General features: G+C 38.4%; 1 protein-coding gene across 1 annotated transcript; it reads left to right on the top strand.

Annotated features, from left to right (window-relative positions):
* Window positions 1-1,983: 1,983 nt before the first annotated feature.
* On the top strand, window positions 1,984-9,000 carry LOC308091222 (dispanin subfamily A member 2b-like). Its single transcript, XM_080436666.1, has 3 exons — window positions 1,984-2,166; window positions 5,350-5,499; window positions 7,132-9,000. The coding sequence occupies exons 1-3, from the start codon at window positions 2,107-2,109 to the stop codon at window positions 7,336-7,338; spliced, it is 417 nt and encodes a 138-aa protein (XP_080292792.1). The 5' UTR covers window positions 1,984-2,106; the 3' UTR covers window positions 7,339-9,000.
* The last annotated feature ends 5,013 nt before the right edge of the window (window positions 9,001-14,013 follow it).

Below are 14,013 nucleotides of genomic sequence, written 5' to 3'. Positions count from 1 at the left end.
ACAATAAAGTCTAGGACTAGTTTCCTCAACATAGAAACATGACAAGTACACACAAAAGTATTGCCATCAAAATGTACTTAAAGAACCAAAAGTACTCATTATGCAGAATGTCCCATTCAGATTCAGGTCGGCCTACAATACATAAAACCAATTGTCATAATAAAAGACGTATCAAATAAATAAAAACAAAATAACCCTTACTCAAATTTAGAGTCTACTGCCTACATCAAACTGGAACTTTTTCCAATAGCCATGACAAAAGTTCTCAAGTTTGAAGTCAGTTTGATTGCAGTATCCAGGCTGTTCCATTGGGTGGCACCAATGTACGTAAAATATCCCGATACCAACAGAGTCCTGAATTTATACAGGCAACCTTTGCTAATACTAGATCTATTAAAAATGTTGTGTGCGTCCCTGACCAGAGAAAATGATATTTTTAGGGACCTCTCTGTGAATAATCTTATGAATCATGAGTGACCGTAACCCAGACCCTTGATTCCTAGATCTATACTTCTTGATTCCATTCCACCGGGATTCAGTTATCTCCATCCACAGGAGAGCAGAAAATCTTAGTATTTGAGGCAGAAGGGAGCAGTGGTGGGAAAGTACTCAAATGTTTTAACTTAAGTAAAAGTATCAATACTGCAATATAGAAATACTTTGTTACAAGTAAAAGTCAGGAATTCAAAATGTACTTGAATAAAAGTACAAAAGTATTGGCATCATAATGTACTTAAAGAGCCAAAAGTAAAAGTACTCATTATCAGAATGTCCCATTTCAAGTTTTCAAATGTATAAATATCCTTTTAAAATGGCCGAAATGTATAGGGCTGAAGTGGTTAATGTATGTTTTGTAAATAGCCTAATAATACAAATCTACAAAGTAACTAGTAACAAAAGTTTTCAAATAATTGTAGTAGTGGAGTAAAAGTACAATATTTGCCTCTAAGATGTAGTGCAGTAAAAGTAAAAGTACTGAAAATTGGAAATACTCAAGTAAAGTAGAAATACCTCAAAATTGTACTTAAGTACAGCACTTGAGTAAATGTACTAGTAGTAACTTTACACCATTGCTTACTGTTATAATAAGACATCCTGCATTTGTATGTGTTGTGCTGAAGTTGTTCTCTTAAAACATTGAAGCATATATATTGTTCTTATCTAGCCTTATCATCAGTCATCACAACATGGGAACTGTAGTCATTAAAAACGGTATAGTCATCCTACTCTTGAGCTTTACTATGAAATGCAGGCAAAGCAGTGTACTTCCAAGGGTAAGTGACTGCAAAGGAGAAAGCCCTGATGGGGGTTTGGTGTGAGCTGCTTTGTGTCAAGTGCATTTAGGACTAGGTAAGAGATCAGTTATGTGGACTTTCTAGTTCACTGAAAGTACATTGAACTGCAGTCTTTGCTGGACAGGAAACCATTGCATTATTGTGATATCCTTCCATCCTATCCTTCATTCCGTCCGGAATTCAAAATGTACTTGAATGAAAGTACAAAAGTATTGGCATCATGACATAAAAAATGTACTTAAAGAACCAAAAGTAAAAGTACTCATGCAGAATGTCCCATTCCAAGTTTTCAAATGTACAAAAATCTTTTGAAAATAGCAGATCTACAAGCTCACAATGCCCAATGCAGGCATTGTGAGATTGTAGATTGGCTATTTTGAAATGGTCGAAATGCATATAGGGCTGAAGTGGTTAATGCATGTTTTGTAGTAATAATCAAAATCTACAAAGTAACTAGTAACTAAAGTTTTCAAATAATTGTAGAGGAGTAAAAGTACAATATTTCCCTCTGAGATGTAGTTGAGTAGAAGTAAAAGTATTGGAAATGGGAAATACTCAAGTTAAGTACAAATACATCAAAATTGTACCTGAGTACAGTACTTGAGTAAATGTACTTAGTTACACACCACTGGTGGTAGGATGTGGTCATTTTTAAAAGGGCGTGGTCATTTGGGGTATTTCGGGGATAGAGAATTACTCACAGTTCCTGGTGTGTTCCTTGGGGTAATAACATAGCCAAGAACAGTTACTTGAGATATTCTGATCTCCTATAATAAGTGCTTGCATATCTTAGCCAGCTCATAGATCTATCATGGATGCCACCGGACAGACAAAGACAGAGGAGATCCCCCTGAATACTACATGCCAACAGGTAAAACCAACAACAACAACAACAACAACGTCATTATTATGAGGATATAACAGCGTATTAAAAGCCATGGATTCCCCTATACATTTCGTTGGAAAAAAAGGGGAGGGGGGGTCGTCTGTCTACCGGGAAACTGGTAATGCCTCCTTTTATGGCCTCCAGAAATAAATTTCAAAATATTTGTATACATTTGAAAACTTGTGAAATGGGACATAGCCTACTGCATAATTTTACCTCTGAGTGGGGCGGAATCTGCCAATGCTTTGTCAATGCTAAATGCGTGGATTCATGGGAAAAAATCGCAAGAGCATGAATCCACGCATTTGCATTGACAAAGCATGGAGGGACCGTGCCCTTATGAGAACTTTCTACTTTTGGTACTTTAAGTACATTTCGATTCCAATATACTTTTACTTTTACTCAAGTATATTTTTGAATTCCGGACTTTTACTTGTAACAGAGTATTTCTATATAGCAGTATTGATACTTTTACTTAAGTAAAACATGTGAGTAGCAAGTAGTAAAACGTGTGAGTAGCGAGTAGCGTAGCCCCATTGTGATAAATGATAGATTAGGAACCAAATGGACCCTTATGGGTCTGTAACTCTGAGAGTGTACAAATGGACCCTGACGGGTCCATTTGGTTCCATTTGTACACTCTCAGAGTTAAATTAACATAGATTTTACAATAGAAATTGCGGTCCAAGTGATAGAAATGCCATTAAATGGGGGGTCCGTAGCCCAATGCATGTCAAACGGGGTCCTTGAAATTTAAATGGTTGAGAATCACTGCTAGAGCCGTAAAAAACCTTCTCTTATGGGGGTCCCTGGCATATCTTTTCAAATAGGGGGTCCGCGGGTTAATAAGTCTCAATTTGGGGGTCCTTGACATGAAAAAGTTTGAGAACCACTGGGGTAGCCTACTTTTCCCACCACTACATGCGTGTCTCTCCATGCCTCCGGCTCCGCATCTATTGTCTCTCGCTCCGGTCGTCTGTTGGTTTCATAACTCCACCCCCGGTCCTCTCGCACACCTGTCTCTCAAAGCTCAGTGGTGAAACGTAACTACTACACTTACTCAGTAAAAAGTAAGTGTAGCCTCAATCTCCAGGCTTTTCCTTTCCTTCGCGTTTTGCTCAAAAATACTCAAGTACTGAACTGAGGTAGCTGTAGTATACAACCCTCGTTGACGTATTTATGATTCTGACGTCTTCAATGAGTTGTAGGGTTCACGCCCCATGGAGACCTGGACTTTCTGCACTATGCCCCGTAGACACTCCAAACATGTACAAATGTGAAAATAAAGGTGCTTAACCCCAAGCCCCAAATGTTAACTGGTTCTACGGGGTAGTAGTTTAATGTAATAATCCATATCTTTCAATAAAGAAGTGTTTTAATGCCGTCTGTGGCCGATTCTGTCGGAAGTTCCCAATGGGCGGTAGTGACGGGTAGTGACGGGGCGCATCCGGTGGAACCCGGAATTACACTAAATGTAAACAGGAAGTAAACGAGGGTGAAAAAATGGCGTTCGGCCACAGACGGCATTAAAACACTTATTCATTGAAAGATATGGATTATTACATTAAACTACTACCCCGTAGAGCCAGTTAACATTTGGGGCTTGGGGTTAAGCACCTTTATTTTCACATCTGTACATGTTTGGAGTGTCTACGGGGCATAGTGCAGAAAGTCCAGGTCTCCATGGGGCGTGAACCCTACAACTCTCGTAGATTGAAGACGTCAGAATCATAAATACGTCTACGAGGGTTGTATACTACAGCTAGAACTGAGGTATATTTTTTAAATTCCGGACTTTTACGTAATAGAGTATTTCTACATTGCAATATTGGTACTTTTACTTAAGTAAAACATTTTAGTACTTTTTCCACCACTGCTCAAGCCAGACAGACAACTACTGGTATTCCACAATCTTGGAATGCTTCTGTATATTATCAATGTATTAATTACCTATAGTTTCGAGCAGTAGCCTGACCCTCTGTGCCCTCTGTGTCGCTGTCCATGGTGCTGATGTGTGTGTGTGTGTGTGTGTGTGTGTGTGTGTGTGTGTGTGTGTGTGTGTGTGTGTGTGTGTGTGTGTGTGATTGATTGAAATTTGTATTAGACAAAAGAATGTAAAACAACACAGTTACATTTATAATACTTTTGTCTAAAAGGTCCGACCAAAAAAGTCCTTGCTTGTGTGTGTGTGTGTGTGTGTGTGTGTGTGTGTGTGTGTGTGTGTGTGTGTGTGTGTGTTTTGGGTCTCTCTCTCTCTCTCTCTCTCTCTCTCTCTCTCTCTCTCTCTCTCTCTCTCTCTCTCTCTCTCTCTCTCTCTCTCTCTCTCTCTCTCTCTCTCTCTCTCCTCTCTCTCTCTCTCTCTCTCTCTCTCTCTCTCTCTCTCTCTCTTCTCTCTCTCTCTCTCTCTCTCTCTCTCTCTATGACTAATCTCTCAAGAACAGATTCTGCTCTGCAGCAGAGGGCGCTGTTTTTCCTTTTCATTTGGCGATGGGTTCCCAGATTGTACCATGACAGTCATGGATGGAACAACTTGTTCCTGCCTGGTTTGCGATTGTTTTACATTTAACATCTACATCTACATAAACGTTCAGATTTCTAATATAACGTGCTGACCCCCAAGCCACGGATTAACAAGTTGAGGCGCACGGGTCTAAGTACCCGTATCTTCCGTATTGTTCAATAGAAAGCATTTTAATCCGATCGGTGGCCATTTTTTAGAGTGCAATACACCTCCCAACCGATAGGGTCGCGTAGTTGAAAGCATCGGAGAAAATTCCTAGAAAATAGCTGGCGATCGGATTAAAAAACTTTTTTGACAATTTCTTAGGACTGCAGACTATTATTTAATTATGAAAACAAAGTTATTACAAGCAGTTATATATGGTAATGACCGTTGACAACGTACAAAATTATTACAGTAAAACTTATAATAACTATTTAAATAGCATTTCAATCAAAGACAGTTTGAGCACCTCCTGGCCCTTTTTCTTTGACATTAGGCTGTTTTTTAAATGACTGTACTTAAGTGCCCAACTCTGCTTCTCTTTTCATCACATCTAATTTACTGTATGTCACTGTCTGATGGCCCCTACTACTTACAGTACAAGGATGACATGAAGTGCTATTTCATGTTATTCGAATATTTAGTACATTGTCTCTGTTTTGTAGGACAGCGGGGTCCCACATACAGTGGTGGTCGTGGAGGTCCCCAGCCCCAGTGAGCCTACACACAAAGATCACGTGATTTGGTCCCTGGTGAACTTTGTGCACTTTAACCCCTTCTGTTGCGCCCTGCTACCCCTTGTTTTTTCCATCAAGGTGAGTTTAAGTCTCTTTTTCCCCCTGTATTCCCAAGTATTTATTTATTTATTTTAAATGTGTTTCACATAACTCTACTTATTTTGTTTATTACTATTATTATCAATATTATTATCAAAAGTAATAATTTAAATCATTGTAATTTTTATTTCATATTAAAAACAAAAAACTAACAAAAAACTAAAACAAAAAAGATATGATAAAGAAAATAGGACAAACAAAAAATATAAAAGAAGAAACTGATACTGAGCAGAAAAGACAAAAACTAAAAAATGTTTTAGACAAAGCAAAGACATGATGCTACTATATAGTCATGTGAAATAATGAGGTTTAGAAAATCCATGTGACAATCTTATGGATGCCTATCATCTAGTTACCCACTCGGGTATTCAATTTACGTATTAGGCTTCTGTAGTATCTTGATACACCCATATATGGACTTACAGAGCCTGATTTGAACCACCCAAAGAATAAGTCTTAAAACACCCATCCCCCACTGAATGCCACCCAGGAAATTCTGATGACAGGCGATGAACAGTGATCGGAAAACAAAACTTGATCCTTGTACTTATATACACATTGTGAGCTTGTAGATCTGCTATTTAAAAAAAATACTTACAACTTTGTAATGATTTTTATTCTATAAGTCTTTCAAAGTCTACTCAGATGATGTGGATGAGAGAAGTTCATTGGAGAACACAAGGTGATGTCTCAGTTATAGCAGCATAGAAGAAGAGCGATGCATCGGGAACACATTGAGTCTCAAACAAGCGTCCAAGTCAACATGTTATAATAATTAGAACATGTTGACTTGGACGCTTGTTTGAGACTCAATGTCTGTCAATGTATATAGTATGTGACTGCCTGTCTTTCAATGAATTAAAATCTAATGTATTGAAAGATAGGCAGTCACATATCGTTGCTGTCCGGCAGAAACCAGCTAACTCTATTTTGACGCTTTTGAATTTTTCCCCCATAAATCAGGGCCATTGAACACCCTTTACGTCTGTGTGTTGGTAAAAAAAATATTGAACCAATGAAAAGCATTAAAACGCGCTTCTGACAAAACCAGCTAACTCCATTGGATACAGATCCTGGCCCGGTCAACATTAGATTCCACGCTACGCGGCTGGTCAAAGGAACAGGAAATAAGGTTAAGAGGCACTGCACCTCGACACTTCCATCCAGGACAGGTTGCACCCCTAACATAAAGAAAGCCAATTACTTTTTCATTATGTCAGTGTAGTCAATTACTTTTTCATTATGTCAGTGAAACTACATACGAGGAGTTAGGTAGAGAAAAGTTAGGTAGAGGAAAGGGCAGCACGCATACATTGTATAATAATCACAACTTGTGAAATGGGACATCCTGCACAATGAGTACTTTTACTTTTGGTACTTTAAGTATATTTTGATGCCAATACTTTTGTACTTTTACTTAAGTAAATTTTGATTACCAGACTTTTACTTGTAACAGAGTATTTCGGCATTGCAGTATTGATACTTTTACTTAAGGAAAACATTTGAGTACTTTTTCCACCACTGTGTGTAACACACAGTGTGAGTGAGTGGTCATTTGGATTTCCATGAATATAAAGGTTAGAAAGCAACTGTTTGGGCGTTGTGTTGCAGGCCAGAGACCGTCTGCAGCGTGGGGACGTGCAAGGGGCCGGCTCATGGGGCCGCAGAGCCTGTTGGATGAACAGCTTCCTCACCGGACTCTTCTTTCTCCTCATCATTATTTACATTGTGATGATGGTCGTCACCATTCACATTGATCCCCGTATAATCAACCGCATTCCTTACTTTCCCACTGCTCTGTTTCAGTTTTGGTCGTAAACAATATTTCCAGTGCTCACTGCTCAGCCCTACATAGGTTCTATAGGCCGGGGTTCCGTATTCTACAATCTACATATTGGGTGGAAACCTCATATATCCAAAACGTTTTTCAAGAATCGACAAGCTCACAGTGCGTCGCCCGGCTATTTTCAAATGGCCGAAATATATATATATAGGGCTGAAGTGGTTAACGTATGTTTTGTAATAATAATCAAAATCTACAAAGTAGATAGTAACTAAAGTTTTCAAATAATTGTAGTAGTGGAGTAAAAGTACAATATTTGCCTCTGAGATGTAGTGGAGTAAATTGGAAATACTCAGGTAAAGTAAAAAATTTAACAAAATTGTACTTAAGTGCAGTAGGCTACTTGAGTATATGTACTTAGTTACTTTACACCACTGTGCAAAACAGCTCTTACCCAAGTGCCTTAGAACTGTACCAAATCCTCACATCGATGACCAAATTAGTTTGCAATATCTATCGAATTGCATATATACAGTACATAGCATCACAAATAATCAAATATTAAGCTTTGAACGTTTATATGCAGTGTTGTAATCATCAGACATGTAAATTGACTATATTCTCTGCATAAAGAAACCATACCTGTATTCACTGTGTCCATGGAAATGATGATGAACCCAGCCATAAACAAGGCTGCAAAGTAAAAAAATGTAGGAGTGACTTAAACAGTGTCTAAGTATGTTTTACTACATCTAACAGCCGATAATGAAGGTCAAGGACTGTCATTGTACATGAACATAATCTTTTGTTAGTGTTGGGGTTGAAGGTTTATTGTTACTTAAATTTACATACAAACTATTTTAACATTTCTTGGGTTTGTTGTTTTATACTTTTTTATACTTATTTTTTTTAAAATATATATATTGTTTCAATAGCTGATCTACAAGTTCACGATGCATTCGTTGCGATGCATAGATTGATTATATATTTTCGCCACGTGACACCATCGCACGGCCAATTGATTTGTATGAGCTACAGTCAGAATGTTACACACATTAAAAGCTGCACTCTGTAACTTGCGTTTCCCTGTGCTGAATGTGCTGAAATGTTTACCACTGAGCAATAGAGCATGCTTGCTTGTTCAGGGGAGATATTGAATTTTGACCTTCAGGCAGTATTGGTCAACCAGTAGTGGTCCTACCAGAACACAGGATCCATTTCTCAACATAAGAGCACCAACTACAACCATCGCAGTTGTTTTATTGTATTTACATAATCTATCATAAAGGTTGGCAATTTTGTGCATTAAAGAAATGGTCTGAAAAATCTTCTGAGAAGTCTGAAAAATGTGAGTCTGGAAAAGTAGGACATTTTGGAAACATTTTTGGAAATGGATAATGTGGAGGAACCCTGTAATGTACTTTAATGTCCATATTTTAGTTAATTTTTATTATTTAGAAGTTTTTCACTATCAACTTTTTCCCCGTTTATGCGTGTGCAAGTTGCCAAGACCAATTCCTTTAAGCTGGCAGCTCAAATCTGCAAATATCTGATGCTTCCTAGGAAGACTGTACCCACAAGCCATTTGATCAGAGTAGGTGTTGGTTTCATGCTATATTGAAATTTGGGTTACTAATGAATGGATTGTGTGTACACTTGCACTTTGACTTGAGATGAATAAAGGTAATTGCAATGGGTGTTCTACAGTATTTATTTCTATATCCAGCCATGCAGTCTGTTGTAGAAAAGTGCATGGGACACATTTCTTTTCTCGTGTAGCAAAGACGGTGATTGGGAGTGGAATGGAATATAAAACATGGAAATCCACAGCATATTCCACCAAATATGGTTTAGTGTAGTTTAAATAATTGTAATTCAGAAATATGAGAACTCTTTCAAGCATTGGAAGAGCGCACAAGCAAGTTCTAGGGTAGCTGTCATGGAATTCTGGATCAATCAGTAATTGATGAAGCAATGAATAGGAATTGAGACAATATAATGATGGTTGTGCCTTAATGTACATGATATCGTGGGGAGAAGTACGTTAAAAAAGAATAGAGTCTGCACACTAGTGAAGTTGCAAAAAGCTCCGCTTGGTATTTTATTGCTCGTCAACGTAGCTTGTCGAAGTATGTTAGACACAGTCTGAACAGATCGGTGGTAAGGTAGTTCTGCTGACGAGCACAGAGATCAAGACCATAGTTATACTCTAGCTGCTACAAGGACAAGCTGAACCATAACAAGACATGCTGTACCAAAACAATAGCCATCAGGCCTAGCGGAGACATCTTGGCTCCTACAAGCTAGAAAATATCATGTCATATGTATTATTCTTGATTAGACTCCTTGGAGGGGTTTCGGGTGATGACTTGCAGATGGGTCAAAAACACCTGAGAATAGAATAAACAGGGAATATTACAGACCGGTAGGGTATTGTGGTATATTGATACACATTTATGGACTTATAGAGCCCAATTTGAAAAAACACACACACACACACACACACACACACACACACACACACACACACACACACACACACACACACACACACACACACACACACACACACACACACACACACACACACACACACACACACACACACACACACACACACACACACACACAGAGACATAGGCTGATACTGAGTGGTCTACAGCGCAAATTCCAAAGTGGTTGCTCTAACACTAGATGTCCAGTTCAAAGGATGCTTCCCAGAGGGCATCTGACCTTAGCTGACCTCTAGGATCTTGGGGTGTTGTTCTTCTGCACAATGGACACACACACACACACACACACACACACACACACACACACACACACACACACACACACACACACACACACACACACACACACACACACACACACACACACACGCAAGAGATGTAGCACACACACCTAGCTCCGTGCACATCCAATGTATGCAAGTACATAGACACAAATGTGAAGTCTGCATATAAATACTGTGAGGACAAAGAAACCGTGTCTCCTTCTTCTTCTGTTCTGCTCTGTTCTGATCCGGCCACACCATGTAGCAGCAAGGCTGACTCCTGTGCTCTGTGCTCTGTACTCTGTTTTTGTCCAATAAATCGACTTGGGGAACATTACTGGTCTGGACCTTTCTACTTCCTCTCAACTATATTGTCACGCTTGTGCAAAATACACAACAGTATCATTTAACTTTTATATCTTCTGCTTAAATAACACATGCATGCGTCCTATTGCCCTATTCAATCAAATAATATGTAAAGCATTGTCATATCTAAAAAATATCTAAAATGCTGTGGGTTTTATTGACCCTGGTTCTAATGAATTTGAACAATATGCTCAATTTAAAATACACAACTCACGTAACCACGCTTTGACTCAGTCACTGGTGTGAAGCTGCACCCTCCCAGTGTGCTCTGCGATGATCCAGGGAGAGGTTAGCTTCTCCCTCTGTTGCTGTGAGTGCAACACCTGAGAATACTGTAGGTTAAATAACCGGTGATATTACTGTGATAGAACAGACCGGAGGTACTGTATTATTTCTTCAGCTTAAATAAGACAACACTGCATGCGTCCAACTAAAAATCGAATAATATGTAAAGCATTGTCATTACATCTAGTTAAAATTATGTGGTTTATTGACCCTGGTTGTAATGAATTTGAACAATAATGCACAATTTACTGAGGTAACAAAATACACATCTCACGTTTTGACTCAGCCTGCTTGTAGGACCAGCCATTGTATGATAAGTGCTGTATAGCTAGGCTCTTTTTTTCTAAATGACCATTGACTAAACCTGCCTATTGATGATGTCAGGCTGCTGCAGGATTCTTAATTGACAACTGCCTGGCTCGGGGGCTGAATTTTGGTCCCAGTCCGGCCCTGTCTGAGAGTGTTCAAATGGAACCAAATGGACCCTTAAGGGTCTGTAACTCTGAGAGTGTTCAAATGGAACCAAATGGACCCTTACAGTTCTGTAACTCTGATTTTTTTAAAAAGTGATATTTAGGCCTACATAATTATGTTCTGGAAACAGTGCTGCCCTAAATGCAGTGTTATTACCGCTAGGGGGCACTAGACTTCAACTAAAGAGGGACCTCTGTCTTTGCCTCTAAACTCATGCACATTAAAAGATTCCCTTGCTTGTCCTGCTGCTTGAGGCCATTTTTACATATGAAGTTATAATATTACTTATTAGTATTTTATTGTTTTTAAATGTCTATGAGATAAATAACCCAGACATTATGTCCATGTGAAAATAAATGCATCAACTGAATGAGTCAACGTTACATAAATGATTATTCAATGAATCACATATTAATATTCTGTGATGCACATGAATGTTTTTTTCTCATAATACTGCATGTTCCATATATGGATAAAAACACATCATCATTGGTCTTCTAGATGTATTATATTAAACATAATCAGAAAAACATAAAATAGACACTGACAACAGTGTTTAAGTTTTGAATATGAGTTTATTGAGAGGCCGAATATGAACATTATGGGAGCTCTTTAAAGCAGTGGTTCTCACACTTTTATAAGTCAAGGACCCTTACATTAATATGTATTTAGTCGTGGACCCCCATCTGAAAATATGTTGTGTCAAGGAACCCCAGAAGAGAAGATTTGTGTTTAAAATAAATGATTTTTTTTTCAAAAGTTTCCAATACTTTCAAGATTTTTACAAAATGTTCACAAATAGCAGATGTACAAGCTTGTATATTTGCTATTTTTGAATAGCCTACGTATAAAATATGGAGAAAGGGATTAAAATGATTGTGACACTATATTAACTAATTTTGCTGGAGACCCCCTGGAACCGCCCCCAAGGACCCCTGGGGGTCCCCAGACCCCACTTTGAGAACCAACGCTTTAAAGTAATGGTATCAGTCCCAGTGTTACATAGAATAGAGCAGAACACCACTGAATGTGACGTGGTTTGAGTTATCATAGAGCCTCCAGGAACCACCAGGTAAACGCATGGTAACTCTGTCTCCCTGCTCCAGCTCTAGGATCATTCCATTAGATATGTATATCCTACTGTTACCATTATTCTTTGAAGAGTTAGCAATGAGGTTCTGCTCATTTTTATACATGTAGATGACCACATACTCTGAATTGAACCAGCCAACTGCAGTAAATCTGAACTGATAGACTCCTTTCAATGGCGCTGTAAAAAGACCTGAGACAACACACACACACGCACGCACGCACGCACGCACGCACACACACACACACACACACACACACACACACACACACACACACACACACACACACACACACACACACACACACACACACACACACACACACACACACACACACACACACACACACACACACACACACACACACACACACACACACACACACACACAATATTGTGTTACTAAACCCTCCTATCATATAGGACCACAATGGTCGCAAAAGTTTTTTGTGTTTTAGCTTTAATGCTTGTTACTGCACCACGTGCTGTTTACATTTCTGACTAATAAAGTATTACATCAATCAATCAATCAATATTGTTGACAGAAGCCAGTGGTTTCAACCAATATTTCATTCATTGGTCATGATGACACTTTTTAAACATTGTTTTTACAATTATATAAAAGTTCTCTCATCCTGCCTATTAATGTCAATGGGAATTACACAGTTTAAAATGTGTTTAGATTACTGTAATTTATTTATGTCTGATAGCCTGATAGATGAGTTGTGCACTTAGTTAGTGGTAATTGATTGTGTAAAGTTAATTAATATAATGTAATCTCCACCTACCTGTAGATGGATCGTATGCGTTGCCGATGTTAGTGTGAACTCTCTTGTAGACCAGAGTGGTTTCAGAACTATATGGTCCAACTTGTCCATCACCCAAACCAACAGAGAAGGCCACCTTTGGTTTGTCTGTCAACACAGGAGCATTATCATATTGTTTATAATATTATAAAAACATAATAAGATACTATTAACCCTACTGTATTATACTCTGCTCCTCTTTCCCCTCAACACCAAATCTCTTCACCGAACATATTAAATACAAGCTCACAATGAGTCACAATACAATGTACTGTGAGCTTGTAGATCTGCTATTTTTCAGAATGTTTGCCCCAGAATAGAGACGCTAGGTTCATGTGGTTCAGCCAATACACCAATCAATTGTATTCAATCTAGACAAATAAATAATAATAATAATAATAATAATAATAATAATAATAATAATAATAATAACTAGAAAATGTGCTCCTCTGAGCACAAGTCTCCGCCAGCAGACCCGTGCTATTTTAATCAAATTAAATCACTTACCCTATCTTTAACCATAGTTTTCTGGGAATGTTCTAATTCTTAATTAAAATAGAACATGTTACTATATCATAGCAATTATATTATCATAGCAATAACTAATGAGATACAGTAGGGTAAAAGATATATCTTTGATTTTTGATTTGATTTTGGAATGTTTGACCGCGGCTTTGCCGTAGGGATATCTGAATTTTATCTTTGACTTGTTGTGCTTCCACCATGTACTGAGCTGCCAGGAGATAGTCTATGTCCTTAGCAAAACGGCCATCACAATGCAAAAGGCGTTGGTTAAAATATTTTCTGTGTGTGATGTTTTTTGCTCTTTCTGTTTTTAAACCACCGCGGCCATAAGGGTACTTTGATGGGTTTGCCATCTTCAAACTTGTCGTCTTGGTAGAATGCGCGTGGT

This window comes from Gymnoscopelus braueri (assembly GCF_963280865.1).
Source record: "Gymnoscopelus braueri genome assembly, chromosome: 8".
Classification (NCBI taxonomy): Eukaryota; Metazoa; Chordata; class Actinopteri; order Myctophiformes; family Myctophidae; genus Gymnoscopelus; species Gymnoscopelus braueri.
This window is presented reverse-complemented; position numbering and strand designations above follow the sequence as displayed.